General features: G+C 41.9%; 1 protein-coding gene across 4 annotated transcripts in view; it reads right to left on the bottom strand.

Moving 5' to 3' along the window:
* The window catches only part of SPICE1 (spindle and centriole associated protein 1), a 69,178-nt gene extending 45,603 nt beyond the window's left edge, over nucleotides 1-23,575 (bottom strand). The window contains exons 1-6 of one of the 4 annotated variants that reach the window (XM_079766550.1): nucleotides 23,472-23,575; nucleotides 16,997-17,095; nucleotides 14,609-14,656; nucleotides 11,459-11,602; nucleotides 5,756-5,858; nucleotides 4,360-4,466 (exon numbers count right to left, since the gene is read on the bottom strand). In XM_079766550.1, coding sequence (XP_079622676.1) covers nucleotides 4,360-4,466; nucleotides 5,756-5,858; nucleotides 11,459-11,602; nucleotides 14,609-14,656; nucleotides 16,997-17,095 — 501 coding nt within the window. In that variant the 5' untranslated portion in view covers nucleotides 23,472-23,575. The other 3 variants (XM_079766553.1, XM_079766552.1, XM_079766551.1) reach the window with 3 other exon arrangements.
* Nucleotides 23,576-24,141: the final 566 nt, after the last annotated feature.

Genomic DNA, 24,141 nt, shown 5'->3' with positions numbered 1-24,141 from the left:
TCTTGCATGAATCTTCATGCATTGGGCCTCTAGTCATTCATAAAAAGTTTTATTTATTTTTTAAGTATATCTTTATTGATTTCAGAGAAGAAAGGAAAGGGAGAGAGACTGAAACATCAATGATAAGAATCATTGACCAGCTGCCTCTTTCATGTTTCCCCACCCCCGCCCCCATTGGGGACTGAGTCCACAACCCAGGCATGTACCTGACAGGGAATCAAACCATGACCTCTTGGTTCATAGGTCGACGCTCAACCTCTGAGCCACAATGGCCAGGCAGAAGTTTTATTTTATTTTATTCTTTTATATCTTTAACTAGTGGCCAGGTGCATGAAATTCATGCACATTAAAAGGGAATTAATTATAGGAAATAATTTAATATTGCTATTTGCCCTTTCTCTATAATAGAAGTGTCAGAGATGAAAGAAAATTAGTAAAATGTATATGAAAAGCTCCCTCCTGTCAGAGACTAGGATGCGCTGTGGGACCCAGAGTCAAGTCCCTGCCCACCCACGCATGCCTCACAATCGCATGAGACCCAGACCCGGCAAGCCCCACCCCCGTCAAGCCCCGCCGGGCGGGGGACACAGGAAACAGCCTCACATCCCCCATCAAGACCCACCGGGTGGTGGACGAGGCCTCCTGCTGATCGCGCGTAACAACCATTTGTATATTAGCCTTTTATTATTAAGACTAGTAGCCCTGCACACAAATCTGTGTGCCAGTAGCTCTCTGAAGGGCCTGGCCACTCTGCGCCCGCTTCCCAGAGGCTCTCTGTGGCCCAGAGGCCCATCGCGGCCAGGAGCGGAATGCTTGCCTCATCGCCGTGCCCGCTGCCCAGAAGCCCTCTGCAGCCGGGGTGAACGCTTGCCTCGTTGCCACAGCGACAAAGCAAGCATTTCGCCAGGCTGCTCAAGCTGCCCGCTCTCAGGGACCATCCCCCCGGGACTGGGGGACTCCGGCAGGGCTGAGAGGACTGGGTGCCTCCATCTTGTGGCTATGGGCACCACCATCTTTGTGATGGAGTGACAGTTAATTTGCATATTACCATTTTATTAGATAGGATATGCATTACCTATGGACACAGACAATAGGGTGGTGAAGGCCTGGGGCAGGGCAGGAACAGGGTGGAGGGGGCAATGGAAGGAAAAAAAGGAGACATTGTAATATTCTCAACAATAAAGATTTAAAAAACCCAAATGGGTGTAGCTGTGTTCCAATAAAACTTTATTTAAAAAGCAGGTGGAGCTGGATTTGGCTGCAGGCTATAGTTTGCTGGCCCATTTTATTTTATTTTATTATTTTAAAGAATAGTTTATTGATTTTTAGAGAGAGAAAGGGAATAGGGGAGAGAGAGAGAGAGAGAGAGAGAGAGAGAGAGAGAGAGAGAAAGAGAAACATCAATAGGCCCACAACCAGGGCATGTGCCCTAACAGGGAATCCAGCAACCTCCTGGTGCAGGGTACGATGCCTAACCAACTGAGCCACACCAGTCGGACTGCTGACCCCTTTTAAGTAAGTTTGCATTTCTGCTACGATATTATCTAAGTCTAAGAACTTTTTTGTTTTGTTTTATTCATTCTCAAAGTGTTTTCCCCCCAAAACAACATCTAATTTGTATTTCACATGTGCCATATATTTTCCTAAGTCTGAATATAGAAATAATAGTTTTGTTTTTAAGTTTCCCCCCCCCCTGCATATTGTTTCCTCAAAATTCTATTTATTTTTGTTATATTAGAGGTTTTTCTCAAATACTGATGACCCCTGGTTATCTGCTCATGTCTAAGAGATTGAATAGCATAGCGGTTGCCTCTGTGGTGGGGGAGGTGTTGACTGGCGCATGAGGAAACTTTCTGGGGAGATGGAAATGAGCTATATCTTGAGTGAGGTATGGGTTGCACATGTGCATACAATTGTCAAGAGCCATTATACTGACCACTTAAGACCTTTGCATTTTCCTGTAATTGCTTAAAGAATATAAAAAACAGTTTATGAAAGCAATCTGCTGAGTAGCCCTATGTGGGGGGGGAAGGGGGTATGAGGGCTGGTTGACTCAGAGGTTCAATACCGAGAGTTGGGGTTGGGCTATTTCGTTGGGAAATCTCTGATGCCAACCTATTTAGGTATTCTTTTCTTGGTGAGTTGGACTCTGAAAGAGAACTAATACAAACAGGAAAAAAACAAACAATTTGGAGAAAACAGTATGCAGGGAGAATAAAATGAAAACAAACAGGAAATGAAACAACAGTAACAAAATATTTGTTGTTAATATAATCAGACATTGAAGGGAATAAATTCTGGAGTGTCCTGTCTGGAGAGTTTAGCCCTGACTTCACTGTCTGGGAGCCAGAGGGGAGGGGCCCCAGGTGATGGGATGGGAGGCGGGCTTCCCGCATTCAGGATGGAGCAGTCAAATAAGCCACTGGTGGGTCATAGGGCTGCCCCTCCCAACTGTCCTGACCCTGTTTTATCCTCTCAGGACAATGAACCTTCTGTCTTTGTTGAGGCAGGGACAAGACAGCTGCCCACCTGTGAGGAGGGGAGAAGGAAATCTGAGGTTTAGAGCCCTTTGTAGACCAATCCTCCTGTTTTTGGCCCCAGCTTTGCTCCCACTTCCAGGGGTACTTAGTTCATTAACACGGGCGCCTTTGGGGGTTTTGTAGGGTAACCCCTGGTGCCCCCTTCTCACTCCTGGCTTAGGGTTCACTTCAGGGGCAATGTCCTCGGGCTGCTAAGGCACGGACCACATTCATCCGCCTTCCAGATTTAAATGTTTGTGGCCGTTGTCCTTTTTCACTTTATTCTCTCTGATTCATACTGTGGTAGGCAGAATAATGGCCACCAAATGTTGCCTGCGGTGCCGCCCACCTCCTCAGGAGCCAGGCACACTCTGAGGGCGGGATCTTCCAGGAAACAGCTTGGGGAGGGCGCCTCAGGGCCGGTGGGACTGACGGAAGTGGGGGTGTGGCATGGAGGTGGTGCCTGCGCTTCTGTGAATGGGGCCAAGCGGAGCCGGCAGGCCGAGCTGAAGCAGCGCCTGTGGGCCATCAGGAGCGCTCACAGCCGCCCTGGCCATGTGGGGAGTACAGACCGCCCCCCGCCGGGCCTCACCTCTCCCGCCCCCGTCCCCACTGCCACAAGTCCCCTCCCACCCGAGCCTGCTGCGTGCACAGCCTGGCGTTGGGTCGAGCCTCCAGTCATTTTGGACATTACGGATCCTGGCTCTTTATATACATAGATGATTTCAGAGAGGAAAGGTGAGAGAGAAACATGAATGATTAGAGAGAATCACTGATCGGCTGCCTCCTGCACACCCCACACTGGGGATTGAGCCCGAAACCCGGGAATATGCCCTGACCGGGAATCGAACCATGACCTCCTGGTTCATAGGTCAACACTCAACCACTGAGCCACGCCAGCTGGGCCAGAGTTTTATTTTAGTATTAAGTTCTTCATGGGATTTTAAAAAATGTTTTAATTGATTTTAGAGAGAGAAAAAGGGAGAGAGAAAATATGAATGTGAAAGAGAAACATCGAACGCTGCCTCCTACATGCCCACTACATAGGCAATGGACCCTGACGGGGAATCAAACCAGCGACTTTTTGGTGCATGGGACGACACCCAACCAACTGAGCCACATTGGCCAGGGCTTCATGGACTTTTAAAAAATGTTTACTATCTCAAAATTCTAAACATTTTTATTAATTATGAGTTCTAATTATATTAGGATACAGCTAGTTAATGTTTTACTGCTATACTACAATTGTCCCATATAACTAGTCAATAAATGCCAAATTTCCTGGGTAGCTACTTTTTAAACATACTAATACATTAGAAGAAACAACCATACCAGGTATATTCTATTTAACAAAAAACACGCTAAGCCATTTCAGAAGTTAATTCAAGATCAAACACCTAGTAAGTAGCAAAATATGAACACAGAACCACCTGACTTCAAAGCGGAAGACTCCTTGCTGTTTCCACACTGGCAGATGGTGGCAGCAGTCTTATGGAGCTAGAAGTCTAGATTTGAATGTCATCTCTGATGCTAACTAGCTATGTGATCTTGGACAGGTCACTTAGAAATTTTCTGAGCCTCTGTTTTTTTTATCTGCTAAATGAGGATAATAGTGCCTACCTACTAGGTAAATGCTCAATATGTGTTAGCTATTATTATCCAGCCCTATCTTAGCACAAACACTATACTCACAGAAGGTGCAATATAATTAAGAGCAATTCCAGCAACCACATCTTGGTATTTGTTGGCATTTAAGCTTTTGAAATGCTTACCACGATACCTACATCAACTTAAACTTAATTTTGGCATGAGCATTTTGGCTGTAAGCAGAGCACATTACCTGAGGCTCCACAACAGAGTCACCAAGGATGGCCTGGGTGACGGGGTCTTGATTTAGCACGATGGGCCCTTGAGAGGAATCAGGAGCCACTGTTACATTCGGAAACCCTGCAGAAAGAAAATGCCGTGATGACTTTGTTTCATTTCACTAAAGTAATTTCACAAGCACTATATACCGCCATAGGTTTGTATCAGGATATGAAAATCTTTAAAGACAACAGCAGCTCACTCTTATACAGTACTTACTATATACCAGGCATAGTTCTAAGGTGCTTTTACATATAATTAAATAATTTTACCCTAACAAAATTCTATGAGGTTGTTACTATTATTATTTTACAGATAAATAAACTGAAACTCATAAACCTGAAGCAACTGGACCAGAGTCACAATGATAATTGGCTGAGCCAGGATTCAAACCTTAAACTAAAAACTAATTATTCCTTTTTAGGGATTAAAATAAAAAATGGATTATATACTCATTATGAATAATACTGAATTAGGAGACGGGAAGTTCCTCTCAGAGAGAGACATGTTGCTTTAGATTTCAAATTAAGTTTTACTCAATCCTATCTAATAATAGACAAATATGCAAATTGACCGCACCTTCGCTACACCAAGCCACGCCCACCAACCAATCAGGACGAGTATTACCCCAACAAAGATGGCGGCTAATTTGCATATCAAGACAGCATAGAAAGAAGCCAAGAGCTGCTGAAGGGAGCAAAGCTGTGGAGAAGCAAGCAAGCCGGGGGGAGGAGAAGGGAGGAGCGGAGGCGGGGCCGGGGGAGAAGGGAGGAGTGGAGGCGGGGCCAGGGGCGAAGGGAGGAGAGCGGGTGGGCTGGCGGAGAAGGCGGGGCGGGAGAGAATGGAGGAGCGGAGGCGGGGCCAGGGGAGAAGGAAGGAGAGCGGGCTGGTGGAGAAGGGAGAAAAGCAGGGGGGCTGGCGGAGAAGGCGGGGCGGGGGACAGGGGAGGAGAGCAGGCGGGGCGGGGTAGAGTGCAGCAGGAAACCCTATTGCAGGATTTTTCCTGCAACCCGAACGCTAGTTTACATATAAACAGATACTTCAATTATATGATAATTTAATATTAGTAAAATAAAAATCAAGTCCTATTTTAAATTATAAAATCTAGTACCCTGCACCACAAAATATTTTAATAGATAATAACACTTTACTTTTCCTTAGTTGAGTAATTTGTAATAGTTAAGATTACCAGTGAAAAGCAAACAAATTATAATGAATGTATACCTAATAATTCTTATATGCTATCCACTCTAAAATACTTGTAATATAAATAATATAATGCCTGAAAAAATATTTTAAATTCTTCCAAATATCCATTTGTGCCTATAAATAAAATAAAAAGGAGATTTTGTTTGAATTGAATATTTTACCTGTGCGTCTACGAGGAAAATCAACAAACAGATCTTTGGTTACAGCCATCAAATGATCAGATTTCTCCAACGCATCCTGCATCTGGTATTGATCAGAAAGAATCTACATATATATATTGACAAATATTATTATTCAGAATATATATATACTTATCAAATCACAAAGGAAAAATCCATACAAAGGCACAAAGCATAAAAATAACCATAGGTCTTACTAAAATCCTTCAGTGGTGATATCCTTAAGTACCAGTAGATGGGGCTATTACAATAATTAGTGGATTTCAAATGCTTGGCTGCAATTCTGAGAAATACACTATTAAATTGTGACCAAATACACACATGTAAATGCAAATATGTAACACAAAAAAAAGTTTTATTTAATTTTAGTCTTTGGAAACCAATTTGATATATTCTTTTTAGTTTCTGTTCTACTTTTTTAAATGATGGTTATAATCCACTAAATTGATTTCATTATCCATTAACTAGTCATGATCCACATTTGAAAAACACTGATTAAAGATAAGAATCTTTGAGCCATAGACTTAAAGGTATGAATCTCTGAGCCATAAACTCAGCGGTTTCAACCAATAAAGTGATTTCATAACCCACAACTTAAAAAACATGATGTAAAATATGAGTTTTAGGGTATTAAACAAGCACGTGATGCTTCTGTTTTTATAAACAATTTGGGTTTTTATCCTGGAGAGATGAGAATATTAAAAATACCATTATAGTAGTGCCTCTGATTATGCACTTTCCACATAATTACAAGCAAGGACACAAGCTAGAGTAAAAGCAGGTCAACTCTACCTATCACCATCAGAGGGCATTCCTAAGTTAAAAGGAGTCTTAAAATTAGAAACTGTCCAGTTTCCAGCACTGGCTCAAATCTATAGGACAGCTAGTCACAAATGCTCTTACCAGAACTTCACTAGGCCAGGGGTGGGGAACATCCGGCCTGCAGGCCATATAAGGCCCGAGAAATCATTTGGTCTGGCCTTGCCGAGGCATTAGGGGTGAGTTAATTAAATATCTGACCAAATACAGCAAGCTAATTTTTAAGTTGATAATTCTGTATGGCCCACAAATGATGTTATAAATATCCAAATGGCTGTTGACAGAAAAACAGTTCCCCACCCCTGCTCAAACCATGAACACAAGTATATAATATGATCTCAGTTACTATTTTAGGATACAGAGAAAATTAATATAAGTCACATTCTTTCTTTTTCCCCTAATTCCCCTGATATAGCTCAGTTGGTAAAAATACAGTCCTGGATTTGTTCTTTCCACAAAGAGTAAGCTTTGGAGTGGTATAAAACAGACAGCACTTTTTGAGCCAGAAGACTGGGACCCTAGGCCCAGTCAAAAGATACTAAGTAAAACCTGACCTATTTAACCTTAGTTTCTTGATGTGTCAATGAAGATATTAAGGCAGGATAGTAAGAAGGTAGGAAAATTCCTGAGCAAGTGGAATGGGGAATCTGAGACAAGATAACTAAACAAGGCCAAACAATTTCAACACCTTGCAGGCAGCTAGTGCATCGTAAGACCTTATCATCCTTAACCAAGGGCACTTGAGAACAAATGGTATATACCTCTCCTCTCTAACCAGAGAATACATAGCTTAAATCACCCTGGTCAGGGAAATAGAGGACTGAGACCCAGTTAATGCCATTCGTGCCAGTCAAATCCAAGGATGGATGAAGTTAGGGAAACAAATAACAAAAAACCATTAAAGCCAGACAAACCTAAGATAAAAGTAAAACAGTGAAGCCGACCAAAGAATAATCCCCAACTCCCCTATACGCTCATTTTGATGCATCAGCATATTAAAAACATACCTGAAAAGCTGATGAATAGTCTGCTGAAACTGTCCCCTAAGATTCTCACCCACAAAAGAGAGATAAAATCCTCAAGACAACAGATACCAGCACAGGCTCTCCCTAGAGCCCCCCATGCCAGTTCTCAGGCATGAACTTTTTATTTCCTCTCTCCTAAACTCTAAGAATCCCCACAAGACTTGCAATCAGGGGAGCAGCAGGCAGCAGTAGCTAGTCCCAGGCTTACCCCCTGAATCTGTCTCGGAGATCCCCTTTTCCTTTGACTTTCCAGTAAGCTAACAGTGGCCCCGCCGTGGCTCACTTGTTTCCTCTAACGTTTCTAGGACCCAAAGCAGAGCATCACCTAGGCTCTCTCCTGTTGCTTCTTCCGCCTCAAGTCCTACCTTTGTTTTCCCTATCCCCAGTTTTAATAAACATACTCTCCAAATCACCTGGACTTGTGTTGTGAAATCTTTCCTGCACAAAGTCAAGAACCCACACACTACCGGCTGTCCTCAGGCAATCTCACTCCAGGCTCGTCATCCAGTGACAATATGACCACCTCCCCAACCCCATAGGAGCGTTACAAGGATTGGACACACTGAAAGCCAATATACCACTCTAGAAATATTTGAGAATATTTACAACTTAAATTATATTATCCCATGCACTAAATTTCTACCCCTAAATTAGCCATTTAAGCTCTAAATGCAAGTATACACAGATGTTACAAAGTTAACAACATTGAAATAACAGATGAGCATATCTTTTGACTCAGCAATTCCACTTTTAAGAATTTATCCTACAAATATACATGTACCCCAAAACATATTCAAGGACATTCATTAAATTATTTATACTGGGCAAGGCTAGAAATGATCTGTAGGTGGTAGACACTCCTACTTACCTATTAATATCCTTTCTTTCCATTTTCCCTTTAACAGCAGAACTCCCAAGTTTTAGCTAAGTACATAGCTAGATTTCCCAACCATTCTTGCAGGTGGGAATGGTCATGTGATGAATTTATATAATAAAAGCCTAATGTGCTAAGTGTCTGGTCATCCGGTCTGCCGTTCAACCAATCAAAGGGTAATATGCTAATGATATGCTAAGGCCACTCAACTGCTGGCTATGATGTACACTGACCACCAGGGGGCAGACAGTCAACCAGTCGGCCAGTTGCTATGAGTAGGACAGACGCGCCAACTGGTAGGTTAGCTTGCTGGTGGGGTCCGGCCAATCGGGACTGAGCAGGCGGGACACGCCCTGGAGTCTTCCTGCAGTCCTTCCCCGCCTGGCCAACCTCCCGCATCCCTCCCTGGTCCCGATCACGGTGTGGTCCCTTGGCCTGGCTTGCACCCTCTCACAATCCGGGACCCTTTGGGGATGTCGAAGAGCCGGTTTTGGCCCAATCCCACAGGCCAGGCCGAGGGACCCCACTGGTACATGAATTCGTGCACGGGGCCTCTAGTAGGATATAAGCCAGAACTTCTGGCTTGTATGTAAAAGGAGTAGCACGCACTCTCTTTCCTGTTTCCTGCTGGCTGGGATACAGCTGAAGGAAACTGAGACAACCATTCTGCACTCAGAGACGGAAGTCATAGAATGAAGAACATGTAAAATTCAGGCAGAGGCCCCTAACTACCACTTTCCTCTGAACAGTTTAATGAGAAACAGAGTTTGTTTAAATCACTCTATTTTGGGATCTTTTGTTTTTCCAGAAGCTTAAAATAAGCATACTCTAACATACTCTAACAACCTAAATGTCCACCAATAAAGTACTGGGTAAATAAAGTGTGGTATAACTGTATACTAGCTGGCCATGAAAAAGAAAAGATAGGATTCTCAGTACCAACATGGAATAACCTCCAAGGAATAATACCTAAATCCCACTACCAGCAGGGGTTCTCAACCCTGACAGCATATTAAAACTACATAGAAACAGTCTAAAACATACCTACGAGGGACATCCCAGACCCACTTAGAACATCTGAGTATAGATACATCTGGGTCCAGATATAGTTCTTTTTTAAATGGAAGTTCTCATCCCTGACTGCTTCTAATATGAATCAGGGTTGAGAAACAGCAGACGAGAGCCTGAGGATGTGGCACTACAGAAAGAAGACAGAAAACCTTCACTCATCCTCTCTCGCCATTCTTCTTTCAACCCCTACTCAGACCACATCGGAAAGGAAGGAGGGGAGGGAGGGAGGGAGGGAGGGAGGAAGGGAGGGAAATTCAGGACCTGAGCAGGAGCAACTAGGAAGGAGAAACAAAAGCTCAGAGTCACCTCAAAGAGGCTGCCTTTTTGCCTGGCCAGATGTGTGTTCTTAGGCCTCTCACTAAGAATTACCACACATTGAAATGCACGTGACTTGTCCAAGATCACCAAAAGTTACTTATCTGTAAAGAACCCATCTCTCTTAATCTAGTGTTCTTTTAATAAACTCATGTGAACATTTATTTGGGAGATATAATTCTTCCTGATGACTTATAAAACCAAGACTTTTATATTTCACTATGAAACCTATTGAGCTCCTCAAAAGAGTATGGCTTAAAGCTGCAGTGAAAGATCACCCAGACAGCCAAGCGCCATCTGCTTCAACACCGAACAAGAAACACTACAAAGGGAGCACATTTTTTTTCACAATGATTTCAGCCCAAGTAAAAGACGGATTTTTTGCTATAGTTTCTTCTTATTTCTCATATTGTTTATTCTGACACATCTGATTCCTTATCCAAACACCTTACATCTAGCAAAAATTAAGCAAAGACAAGTGGCTTACTAACCTGTTGGACAAGCACACATTTTTGCAAAGTAATCTAATAGCAGTGCATGTAAATTGAGAAAAAGAATTATGGCAGCTTATCCTATATAATAAAGATGTAATATGCAAATGGTCGTTACGCTTCACCGGATCACAGATCAGCAGGAAGGTGGGGCAGCCAGCTACAAGCAGGCGGTGGAGAGCTACAGGAAGGGGCAGGGCAGCAAGCTATGAGGGGAGGGTGGGGGGAGGTACAAGAGGGTGGGGCAGTGGGCGGAGAGCTACTGGAGGGCAGCAGCGAGCTACAGGCGCACAGATTCAGGTGCAGGGCTACTAGTATATATAACTAGAGGCCCAGTGCATGATTGAATCATGCACGTGTAGGGACCCCTACACACTTTCACTTTCGATCGCGGTGGAGCTGGGTGCCTGTCCACTGGTGCACCAGGCCTTTCAGAAGCCTCCGGCGCTGCGGAGGCTTCTGAAAGGCCTGGTGCTGGAGCAGACAGGCACCCAGCTCCCCCGCTTTTGATGGTCTGCGGCGGGACGTGAGCTCGCTGCCCCAGAGGCCCCTTCTGTTCAGCGGCACAGCCATGGTGCAGACGCTGAGCTCACGCCGCCGCTGGCGACATGAGCTCAGCGTCCCACCGGCGACGCAAGCTCAGCGTCCCGCCAGCCCAATCGGCTACCCCAGCCACCCTGAGTCCCGCCCCCTGCGCCTCCCGCTGGCCCAATCGTGGGCATAGCGGAGTGATGGTAATTTACATATTACCTTTTTATTAGGTAGGATAAGGCACTAATCACTTGCCAAGGACTGTGCTGATCACTGTAGAAATCTCATAATAATACAATCAGACAAGTAATGTTATTCCCATTTTAAAGATGAGAAAATTTAGACTGAGAAGTTAATAATTTGCTAGATATGATTCCCACTGGAGAGTCTAAGTTGTAGAGACGAAATTGTCACTGCTGCTTTCTTCAAAGTTCACATGTAGCTCATCATGTAAGGGCACAGTAATTACTACTCTCTCCAATGTGAATCAAATTTGGGGGGAAAGAGAGAAACCTATTTATCTTTCTTCTCTTTCTAAGATATTGCAGTTTAGCATTACCTCCTTCATGATAGACAATCTCCTTTTCTCAAGATTAGAAATTTCCGGTTTCTGCTTCTTCCATTTTCTCTTCAAAGCTTTTTCTTGGAGTTCCCAGTGTACTAATGCTCTATTCTTCGATTTGTGTATTTCATGTCGGCGTATCTATATAGAAAAAAGCATATAAAATAATGTTTCTGGAACAAAGAAGGTGCCTATCTAAGTGGTAGGACCACCTAATATATTTCATCTTTTTTTCATTTTTTCTGATTCAACATAAATATATTTATATATATTCACAGCCAAAATTTTCACAGTCTTCTAGGTAAAAGACAAAATAGAAAGTATATTAATTTCTAATTCCTAAACTAGTGCTTTTCAAACTGCATGCTAGGACTCATTTGATGGTGGTAAAAATCAACTAGTGGGTCAAAACCAACACATTTTAAATAAAATACAATACAGAATAAAAAATATCAAGACATATCATACATAATAAAGAACTGTTTTATTAAACTTTTCAGTTATATATGTATGTACATATACAGTATGTACAATTACACACAATGACTGAGATTAACCAAAGGTCTTATATGCATTTATGCATTACCTATGGACACAGATAATAGGATAGTGAAGGCCTGGGGCAGGGTGGAAACCGGGTGGAGGGGGCCAATGTAGGAGAAAAGGGGAATATCTGTAATATTCTCATCAATAAAGATTTAAAAAATAAAATGCTTCAGCAATGTTAGAAAGGGAAATGATAAATGAAGCTATTATGTAAAATTTTATTAACATTATATCTGGGTGAATATTATATAGGAGCTCTTTATAATTTTGTCTGCACTTTCACATGAGTTTGAAATTTTTCATAATTAAAAAATTTTAATCAATTGAGCATTATCCTCAATGAATAGTTAATGAGCTACCAGGATTAAGATTCGTAGGTCCAGAAAGATATGGAAGATATGTTTTCTACTCCTCAAAAAGCACTAATAATCTTTCCAGGGAAATTGGGTATATACAAAGATCAATGATATACATTAGACAGGATATACTCAATGCCTTATGTAGGTAGTAAGTATAACAGTTCAGAAGAACTATCAAATGTTGGGCAGCTTCAAAAAGTAGGACTTCAAACTTACCACAAAGCTATAAAAATCAAGAGAGTGTGGTACTGGCATAAGGATAGACATAGATCACTGAAATAGAATTGAGAGTCCAAAGTAAGCCCTTATATTATGGACAATTGATGTTCAACCAGGGTGCTAAGAAAATTCAATGAGGATAAAATAGTCTTTTTAACAAATGGTGCTGGGAAAACTAGATATCCATTTGCAAAAGAATGAAGCTGGACCTCTACCTCACACTATATGCAAAATTTAAATAAAAATGGATCAAACACCTAAACATAAGAGCCAAAACTATAAAAATCTTAAAAGAAAACATAGGTGATTACCAAAGGGAAAGGGGTGGGGGAAGGCAGAAGAAGGGAAAGGGGAGATAAATGGTGATGGAAGAAGACTTGACTTTGGGTGGTAAACACACAATACAATAGACAGGTGATATATTATAGAACTGTACACCTGAAACCTATATAATGTTATTAACCAATGTCACCTCAATAAATTCAATAAAAAATTTAAACAATGAAAAAAAGAAGAAAATATAAGAGTAAATCTTTGTGAACTCTGGGCTAGATAATGGTTTCTTAGATATGACACTGAAAGCACAAGTAACAAAAGAAAAATTAGATAAATTGCACTCAATCAAAATTAAAATCTTTTGTGCTTCAAAGGACATTATCAAGAAAGTGAAAAGACGACCAAAAGAATGGAAAAAAATATTTGAAATCATTTCTCTCATAAGGAACTTGTATCCAGAATATATTAAAAAAACTCTTACAACTCAACACTAAAAACACAAATAATTCAATATTTAAAGCAGAAGAGGGAATAGAGGAGATAATGGTGATGGAAAAAATAAAAACAGAAAAAGTAAAATGACTAAAAGATTGGAATAGACATTACTCCAAAGATACCATGGCCAATCATGACCAATAAGCACATGAAAAGGTATTCAACTGTTCAACATCATTAGTCGTTAGGGAAATGCAAACCAAAACCACAATGAGATTACATTTCATACCCACTAGAAGAATGAAAACCAAAAAGATGACAATAACAAGTTGACAAGTGATGTGAAGAAATTGGAACCCTCATATATGCTAGTGAGACTATAAATTACAACCACTTTGGAAGACAGTTTGGAAGTTCCTCAGCAAGTTAAGTAATACAGGTATCATAAGATGCAGCAATTCTGCTCACAGGTATATACCCAAGAGAACTGAGAACATATTTTCACACAAAAACTTTACATGAATGTTCATAGCAGCATTATTCATAATGGTCAAAAAGTGGAAACAACCCAAATATCCAGAATAGTCAAATCCATAGAGACATAAAGTAGATTAGTTGAAGCCAAGGATTTATCGAGAAGGTTTGGGGGAGTGCATAGGAAATGACTGTTAATGGGTAGAGAGTTCATTTTGTTGAGTGATGAAAATGTTCTATAATTAGGAAGTAATGATGGTTGCGTAACTCTGTGAATCTAATAAAAAATCAATAAACTGTACACTTTAAGAGGCTGGATTTTATGGTATATGAATTATTTTTTAAAAACTACATATATAGTAGAAACTTTAAAAAAATAAGACTTGAACTAGCATAAGGTAACAAAGGAAGATTTGGGCAGATAGAGAAGAAAATAGGGAAACTGTTCCAAGTAAGGAAAATAGAATTGGGACCCAAATATGGAAATATAAATGGCCTGTTCAAGGAATAAATTACTACATTGACTAGACCAGTATGTTTGTACAGGGAAGTAATCGCAAATAATGCTGAAGATATATCTATAGATAGGAAAAGATGATAGATGTATACAGGGCAATACTAGACTAGAGAAATCTAACTAGGAAAATTCTAATACATGCTAATTGATATTCTTAGTTAAAATCAGGAAGTCCAGAAGATATGCTTTTTGATTTTATATAGACATAAGCAAGATAAATATAACAACTTCTGGGAAGTACCTCTGGCTCCTATTCTGAAGGTTAGAAACCAAATATCAAATAAACACTAAACAAATATTAACTTTTGATATTAAACTTACCAGATCTTCAGGAGTTGCCCGATGAACTGTTAGATCATTCACAGTATTCTGTAAAAAAGATAAATTTTATTTAAAGAAAAAAATGTTTCCTATAAAATATTAGTATTGCCCTAGCCGGCTTGGCTCAGTGGATAGAACATCAGCCTTCGGACTGAAGGGTCCCAGGTTCGATTCCAGCCAAGGGCACATGCCTGGGTTGCGGGCTCGATCCCCAGTAGGGGGCGTACAGGAGGCAGCCAATCAATGACTCTCTCTCATCACTGATGTTTCTATCTCTCTCTCCTTCTCCCTTCCTCTCTGAAATCAATAAAGAAATATATTTAAACAAAACAAAACAAAAAGCCTTTCTTTCCGGGAACCAGTATTCTCAATTTAAATATTAATATGGATTACTTTTAGGTGTCTTTTAGAAAATTAAGTATCTTACAGAAAATAAGGACTACATTCACCAAGCAGATATACATTATATTAAAACAATGAATAAAGCAGGGTGGTATATAATTCAAATAAGTATAAGCTAAAGCTGTAGTTTCCAGATTGTATTCCATGGAATGAGGCACTTGTAAAAATTCCTCAAAGATAAACTGTGATCACTAACTATAGAAAGGTTCAATTTGTGATCATGCAAACACCATAAGCATGGAACCTATCATAATAAGAGACAAAGTTTGTATAATTTCATAAAATGTGAAAATAGTCACTTAAGTAAAAAGGCACAAAACCAACATGGCAGGGACCACACTTGCACAATAACACCCTCGTCTATGTAAACAGTACCCCTGTGAAATCGTGCGGTGCCGCCTAGACAGCTGTAAAGAGCAGTCCTGCATTCTGGGCCTTTCCACAATGCCTTCAGCCATCTTGTGACACAGGCGAGTTTTACTCTTAAGAGAACTACAGAGAACTAAGTCTGGTGAAACAGCTGTTGATGTATTCAAAGACTTAAATTTTCGGCTGTAGTTTATATTTAGCTCAAGGTTTTTCTATGCTGAAACTATTATTCCTTTCATATTGATTTAGAAAAGTACAAGATACAACTATAAGATCATGAGGATTTTTTTAATAATCATAATAGAATTAAGGCATATAAGTAAGTGATATGCTTGTAATTAGTACTTGTAGGAGAAAATGTAATTTCATTAATACTCCTGCAGCTTAAAACAATTTTCTTTTAAAATTGCCTTTAAATCTAATTTACAAGCCATTTCAAAAAACATCTGTTTTTATCAAAACAGCATTATTCAGTTTATCTCTCCTCCTTCATTTAACATTCACTCCAAATGACTTTCAAGTTCAGTCTACCTACAAAAATCATATTTTTCCAGCACTGGAGATAATAAAAAGTAAATGAGAAAGGTTCTGATGCAATTTCACATGATGGGTTTCAATTATGTTTTCAACAATAGTAGCATATCAGAATAAAAAGTGAACTTCACAAAGTAACTACTCTGAAGGGGACAATATTTATATTAAAGTGTGTATTTTTTTTTCCTTTTCATCAGTTTTATTACCTTAGAATCACACCCTTATAAAAAATATTTTATAGCCAATCAGATGGCAACAAAACAATGTAAACACAGAAATCCCTCTGTCCCACTTCCAACGTCCACCAGTTTGCCCAGGATAACTGGCTAAAATGGCTGTTCACAACCCAGAAGATTCCAAGTCTAAAAGAATCCCTGATTTCCAAACCAGTCCCTGACTACTTACTCTCCACAACAGGAAGCAAAGGCACCTAAAGTCTCATGGTCCAAACCCAAGTCCCAGGCTGCAAAAGATAAAAATCCCCTTGGTGATACCAGGCAGTATTCAGCAGAGAAGCCATGGATCATGCCCCAGGTACTTGAGACTTATCTTTTTATCCTAAGAGAAGCTTTGTATGCAAGTGAACCCCCTCTGGAGATGAGCAACAAACAATTTGAGGGGTAAGAGAGCATGGATCACCCACTTTTTCAGCCAAACATGCCACTCATGAGATTACAGCATCACTGGTTAATACAGGGAAATCTAAAAAAACTACCCCCAAAATTCAGGCGTCAGTGACACAGGTTAGCTAGAATAGCCTTAAAACAGTGAATTCTCAAAGTAGAGGTAGGGGCAATTTAAAAAAAACAAAAACAATCTCCAACCCCTTAAGGTTACAGTTCTTCAAAAGAAGTAGAGGGTATATAGCCTTAACTCCTATATTCTAAAAAAAAAAAAAAAAAAACTCCCCAAAGGATTCTGCTCTTCCCTCCAAGACCTAGAATGTAACATGCCCAGAAACACATTCCACCCTATTGCATGCTGCACCCGATTCAGAGTGCCATTCTGAGTGACTAGGGCCATGTCAGCACACCTATTCCTCCAGAGTAATATTCCATTGCTTCTCCCACCACCGAGACTTACATCCCATTCTTGCTTCACTGCCGTTTTCTTCTTCTTTACTTTCAGTGTTTTCCTTCCTCCTCCCCGGGGGCTGTAACGGTTCACTCGAACAAATGACATCTAGGAGTAATAATCATATCAAATTCTTATTATATAAGAGAAACTAGTAATTAAGCATCACTAGAAGAGGTGGAGGGGGAACAGATCTAGGAAAATAAATTTTAAAACATCGGAAGAAAATTTTAAGCATAATGAAAGGAACAAACTATCAAAAAACTTGGTCCTTTTACTGCACAATTAATAGAAAACTGTGATAGTTAACTATGATAAAAAGAATTTCAAAGCAATAGCTTATATCTACTTGCTTAATAAAAAACTCTAGGAATGCAGATATTATGACCTAAAGCAGAGTGCTAGAACAGTAGTAATAAGGTTTGTCACCAGTTATATAAATTCATAATTAATACAGAAAATGTCAGTCACATGCTAACAGTATGAATGCAAGAGGAAGAGGGCAAAAGAGAGAGGGAGTTCTTTTTTTAAGCACTCTAATACTCAAATCACTATTAGATACATATGTGCTTAGTATAAATAAAGGTGGCAAAATTTTAGAGAACAAATGAATTATGACACCATTTCCATAATACTAAATGGGGGTGATTAATCTAAACTAGAATTTTGAAATGGCCAACATTTGCTCAGTGCTCTTAAGAAAGCAATACTAAGGACACTGGACTAAACATTATATAAAATTTTAAAAAGACTCACAGTCCCTGAACACTAGCAATATATATATATAATATATATATACATACATATATATGTATATGTATATATATACTTTAAAAAGCAACACAACTCCCATTCTAGAACTTCTTTATACACCTAAATAATTATAGAACTTTCCACCTGAACCCCGAAAATAAACCACATACAACTTAGAAAATAACACTTAAGTTTTATGATGGTGCTAGTGATGATATGATCATGGTGATCATTATAACAGAGATGGTGGTATGATGGCAATAGCTAACACATATTGAGTATCTTCTACAACCCAGGCACTGTTCTAAGCTCTTCCCACATATTATCTCCTTTAATCCTCACAATAATTCCATGAAGTATTTATTACTCATTTTAAAGATAAGAGTAATAGTTAAATGACAGAGAGTTAACCACCTATGAAGGTGGTACAATAAGTGCCAGAGCCATAAATACCAATTTAAAATGATATAGAATGAAACAGAAGTCCAAACAAACCCTTATATTTATGATCAGTTTATATTCAACAAGGGTCCCAAGAAACAATTCAATGGGGAAAGAACAATCTTTTCAGTAAACAGTGCTGGAACAACTGGATATCTTCATAAAAAAAAATGAAGTAGGACCCATACCTCACAACATATATAAAAATTACTTAAAATGGACCACAGACTTAAATGTAAAAGCTACTAGTAAAAGTACAAAACACCTAGAAGAAAATGTAAGTTCAAATCTTCATGAATCTTAGATTAAGGAATAGTTTCTTAGATTTGACACTACTGCCCTGACCGGTTTGGCTCAGTGGATAGAGCGTCGGCCTGTGGACTGAAGGGTCCCAGGTTCGATTCTGGTCAAGGGCATGTACCTTGGTTGCGGGCACATCCCCAGTAGGGGATGTGTAGGAGGCAGCTGATTGATATTTCTGCCTCATTGATGTTTCTAACTCTCTATCCCTCTCCCTTCCTCTCTGTAAAAAATCAATAAAATATATTTAAAAAATAAAGATTTGACACTACTAAGCAACCAAGAAAAAAAAATTAATTGGACTATATCAAAATTAAAAACTGTTGTGCTTCAAAGGACATCATCAAGGAAGTAAAAGAGTGGAAGAAAATATTTGCAAATCATAAATCTCATAAGGAACGTGTATTCAGAATATATAAAGAACTCTTAAAACTCAACAATAAAAACAAATAATTCATTTTTTAAACGGCTAAGGAATTTGAATAGACATTTCTCCAAAGGAGATATTACAAATGGTCAATATGCACATGAAAAGATGTCCAACATAATTAGTCATTAGGAAAATGAGAACTCACACCTGGTAGAATGGTTATAAAAAAGATGGAAATAACAAGCATTGGCAAGGATGTGGAAAAATTGGAATCCTCATATGGGGTGGGCAAAAGTAGGTTTACAGTTGTTTGTATGGAAAAGAATACAATAATTAATAAATAATAATACAGAATAAACTCATACTTACTACTGTAAACCTGCTTTTGGCAACCCCTGTATTACACTCTGTCTTAGGAGAAAGAGCAAAAGGGTCTTTCCTGCTGGCCTTGAAAAAGCAAACTGCCGTGCTGTGACTGCCTATGAAAATGGCCCGGAGCAGGAAACTTGAAGAACTGTGGGCAGCCTCCAGCAGAAAGGTACTAAGGAGCCAAGACCGTCAGTCACACAGCCACAGGGAAATGAATTCTGCCAACAACCTGAGTGAGGTGAACCTGGCAGCAGATTTTTCCCAAGCTGAGCCTCCAGAGGAGCATGCAGACCACCAACGCTTTAATCACAACTTCGAGACCCTACAGACTCCAGTTAAACCATGTCCAAACTCCTGACCCACAGAAGTTGTGAGATAATAAATGAATACTGTTGTAAGCCACTAAGTTTGTGGCCATTTGTTATACAGCATAGAAAACTAACATACTGGCCAACTCTAAATTCCAGCCTCTGTCTGGTAAAATCACAAAGGTGTAACCAAGCTACCCCCCCCCCCTCCCCGCTGGACTTCCTTTCACTAACCTTCACGAAGGAGAGGCACATGTCAGCACTTCTATTCACTGAGCTCCAGTTACACTTCAAACTTTTTTTTTAATATATTTTACTAGAGGCCCAGTGCATGATTAAATCATGCACGTGTAGGGTCCCCTAGGCCTAACCTGCCATCCAGGCCATATCCACTGCCCCGCAAAGCCTAGCACGCTCCGCGGACACTGCTGGCAGCCTGCTCCCCGCTTTTGATGGCTGGGGTTCCACTGGTGCTGGAGCGGACACACAGCTCCCCACTTTCGATGGCGGGGGAGCTGGGTGTCCGCTGGTGCACCAGGCCTTTCAAAAGCCTCCGGCGGAGGCTTTTGGCCTGGTGCTGGAGCGGACAGACACCCAGCTCCCCCGCTTTCGCTTTCGATCGCGGGGGAGCTGGGTGTCTGTCCGCTGGTGCCAGAGCAGACACCCAGCTCCCCGCTTTTGATGGTCGGCAGCGAGATGTGGGCTCGTTGCCCCAGAGGCCCCTTCTGTGCCGCAGCACAGCCATGGCGCAGACGCTGAGCTCGCGTCGCCAGCGGCCCAATCGGCCACCCCGGCCACCCCGAGTCCCGCCCCCCAGCGCCTCATGGCCAATCGTGGGCCTAGCGAAGGTACGGTCAATTTGCATATTACTCTATTATTAGGTAGGATTTATTTTTTTATAGAGAGGAAGGGAGAGGGAGAGCTAGAAACATCGATGAGAGAGAAACATCGATCAGCTGCCTCCTGCACACTCCCTACTGGGGATGTGCCCACAACCAAGGTACATGCCCTTGACCGGAATCAAACGTGGGACCCTTGAGTCCGCAGGCCGACGCTCTATCCACTGAGCCAAACCGGTTAGGGCTACACTTCAAACTTTTGCAACACAGGGACCATTTTTGCACTGAAAAGTGTCCTCTTGAACATCAACAATAATGGTGACACATTTTTCTCAACCAAGGAACAGACTCTGTGGTGCTGAGTCAAATAATTAGTACAGCCTAGAAAATCTAAAATACCAACAGCTTCCTAATTACTGAAAATATTGGACCCTTCCTAATTGCCAAAATCACTGCTCTCTTCTTATTTCTCAGGACTTTCCAGCTCTACAGACTCCCACTCCTGGAAGACGCCCCTCCCTTGACTCCCACAATACTTTCTCCTGGTTTCTCTCCAATTCTTTTCTCCATTTCTTTGCAGCAGGCGTCCTCAAACTACGGCCCGCGGGCCACATGCGGGTGTTTTTGCCGTTTTGTTTTTTTACTTCAAAATAAGATATGTGCAGTGTGCACAGGAATTTGTTCATAGTTTTTTTTAAACGATAGTCCGGCCCTCCAGCGGTCTGAGGGACAGTGAACTGGCCCCCTGTTTAAAAAGTTTGAGGACCCCTGCTTTGCAGGCTCTGTTGGCCCCTCCTCACATACCACATAATCAAAGATCTTCACCCAGTTCTATCTCAGTGCTCTTGTCTTCCCACTGGAGACCATCTCTCTTCATCCTGTAACTGTTTTTGAGAGTCTACCACATACCAGGCACTGGCAGGACACTGGAGATACAATAATAAACAGTCTAAGGAGGTGCTGGCTCCCAGGGAGCTGAGTTTCTAGAACACCAAGGGGGAGTTCACATCTTCCCCCACTGATCTCTCCCACTCCCCTCAGCACAGTTATGAATACACTGGGCACACACACACACTGTGAAATGAAATAAACCACAAATCAAGAATTCACACCTTTCCACAAAACACCAAATGTTCATTTCCAACTGCCTTTTGTACACATCTCCCAAATATCTCAGATACAACAGAGTCCAAATACAGCTTACTCCCCACAACACACACACACTGCTAACCTCTAGTTCTTGATATCTGATTGGCTTGCTCAGTAAATGCTGAATCAGCTCAACCTACAGAATTACCATCCTTCTAGTTGTTCCAGTTTAAAGCCTTAGCATCACCTTCTCTTCGTGTCTCACAGTCAACCAGATACCAGAATTTATTCTTTCCCTGAAATACCTCCCTTCTTTGTCCCCTCCTCCTCATCTCTACTAGAAATTATTTTGTCTGGACTCTCGTTACTTCTCCTAATTGATCTTTCTTTCCCTAATTCGCTCACTCACTTCATCATCCACATGTTATTCCAACAAATATTTTGAAAGCACATGCAAGAGCCAGGTACAGAAACTGCAAGAAACTGGAGTAGTCTGCACCCTCACAGAGCTTAAGAGTTTCTCAGACCACAATTAAATGACTAATTGTAATAAAAGAGAATTGTACCAAGTAAATTCAGTGTCGTGGAAATACCTCACTCTGTGCAGTAAGAAAAGCCTGCCTCTTCCCTCGAATTCCCCAAAAAAATGTTTTTAAGCTGAGAGCTAAAGTATGAATAAAAGTTAGAAGAGGGAGAAAGCATGCTGGGGAAGCAGGGCATTTACAAAGGGTGTGAGAAGTTCAGTTTTACCAACAAAGATTTTCCATGATGAAAGGCTAGAGAGACAATGAAAAGAAAGGCAGAGACCAGAGCAGGGACTTGAGAGCCACAGCAACTTGAAACACTTTCCCTAAAGACATCCAGGAAGCCGCTGAAGGATTTTTTTTTATAAATATATTTTATAGATTTTTTACAGAGAGGAAGAGAGAGGAATAGAGAGTTAGAAACATCGATCAGCTGCCTCCTGCACACCCACTACTGGGGATGTGCCCGCAACCAAGGTACATGCCCTTGACCTGAATCGAACCTGGGACCCCTGAGTCTGCAGGCCGACGCTCTATCCACTGAGCCAAACCGGTTTCTGCCGCTGAAGGATTTTAAGCCAAGAGAATGATGATGAGATTTAGCCAACCCACCCTGGCTGGTGGAAAACTGATCAAAGGAAAACAAGACATCTTTCCAAACACTGTCCCCTCAAGGACACTACCCAGACAAAGACCAGAGTACAGCTCAAATGCCTCGCCTCCCCCAACCCTCCCTGCAGAGAGGAATCCAACTCAGCTCGGCACCCAGATCCTCTCCCCCACCCCGCCGCTTCCTCCCCGCGCGGCCAGGCTGACCCTTCCCGTTTTTTCTCCTCTCAAACCTCCCACACATCCTAAAACAAAGCTCTCGCTTTCCCCTGAAGTTCTACCCATTCGGTACGCCCGGTTTGGAACACCCTTCAAACTTTCACTCCCTTCTCCAGGGGGTTAACGCCCACTCGGTCCCCAAAACCCATTCAAGCGGCCCCTCCTGGTTAACCCCTTCCTGGCCATCCCATCGACTTAAGCAATCCTCCGGGTCCCCGCGCACGCCGGGCTGGGCTGTGGGGCTTACATGCACAAGCATAATGCATGGGGGGAAAATAGCATAAAGGCCAGAGAAGAGAATTACACCATAACACAAGTTTCAGTAAACTCTCCTGCTAGACTGTAAGCTCCTAGAAAGCTACAGTAGGGTCCCCCCCAGTTTCTAGCTCGGTGCATTAAGGCGGTGCGCGGGCGCACTCAGGGGGGGCTCTAGAAGGGCGCGTGCTAGACACAAGCCCACCCAGACCCACACCCAGAAACGCACAAACTCTCTCAAAACACGCAGAGTCGCGGGAGCGCTTTCTGTCGTAAGGATCCTCCACCCAGGCGCCGGGGTCCCCTCCCCAGGCAACAGAAAGGCGCCACCACGGCGCCTGGTAGCCGGGTCCCTACGACTCGGCGGGGCTGACGCCTGCAGGACTCCGCCCCGTCACCTCAACCTGCCTGGCCGCTCCCGACAGCTGCTCTCCACGACCAGAAACTTCAGGCACCAGAACCGCCCGGCCCGCCACAGGTAAACGCAGCCCGCCGCTTCCGGGTTGTTGCCTAGGCTACGGAAGCCCCGCCCTGCTCCCCTGCGCATATCCGGGGAGGCCAGTACGCAGGCGCCTCCCACGGGGACTGTGGGATTAAGAGGTTCTCGTGCGCCCTACCTTCCTCCCAAATACTCTCCACGGGGTTCCAGGCCAGGCTTTGGAGGTTGGCATGTAGCGTTAGCAAGTTTCTTGTGAATTCTCTGAATTTCTCTAAAAGGAAGATGATGCCCTCCACCTCAAGATTCACATATCACACTTACTTGCTTTCACCTCTACTTATTTTTTTAAATATATTGTATTGATTTTTTACAGATAGGAAGGGAGAGGGATAGAGTTAGAAACATTGATGAGAGAGAAACATCGATCAGCTGCCTCCTGCACACCCCCTACTGTGGATGTGCCCGCAACCAAGGTACATGCCCTTGACTGGAATCGAACCTGGGACCTTTCAGTCTGCAGGCTGACGCTCTATCCACTGAGCAAAACTGGTTAGGGCTCACCTCTACTTATTTATAAATGTTTCTTACCAATGTGCCAGAGACTATGCTAAATTCAGCGGGGCCTAAAAACAGGCAAGG

Source organism: Cnephaeus nilssonii (assembly GCF_951640355.1).
Source record: "Cnephaeus nilssonii genome assembly, chromosome: 3".
Lineage (NCBI taxonomy): Eukaryota > Metazoa > Chordata > Mammalia > Chiroptera > Vespertilionidae > Cnephaeus > Cnephaeus nilssonii.
Note: the sequence above shows the minus strand (reverse complement) of the source record. Positions and strands in the feature narration are given on the sequence as shown.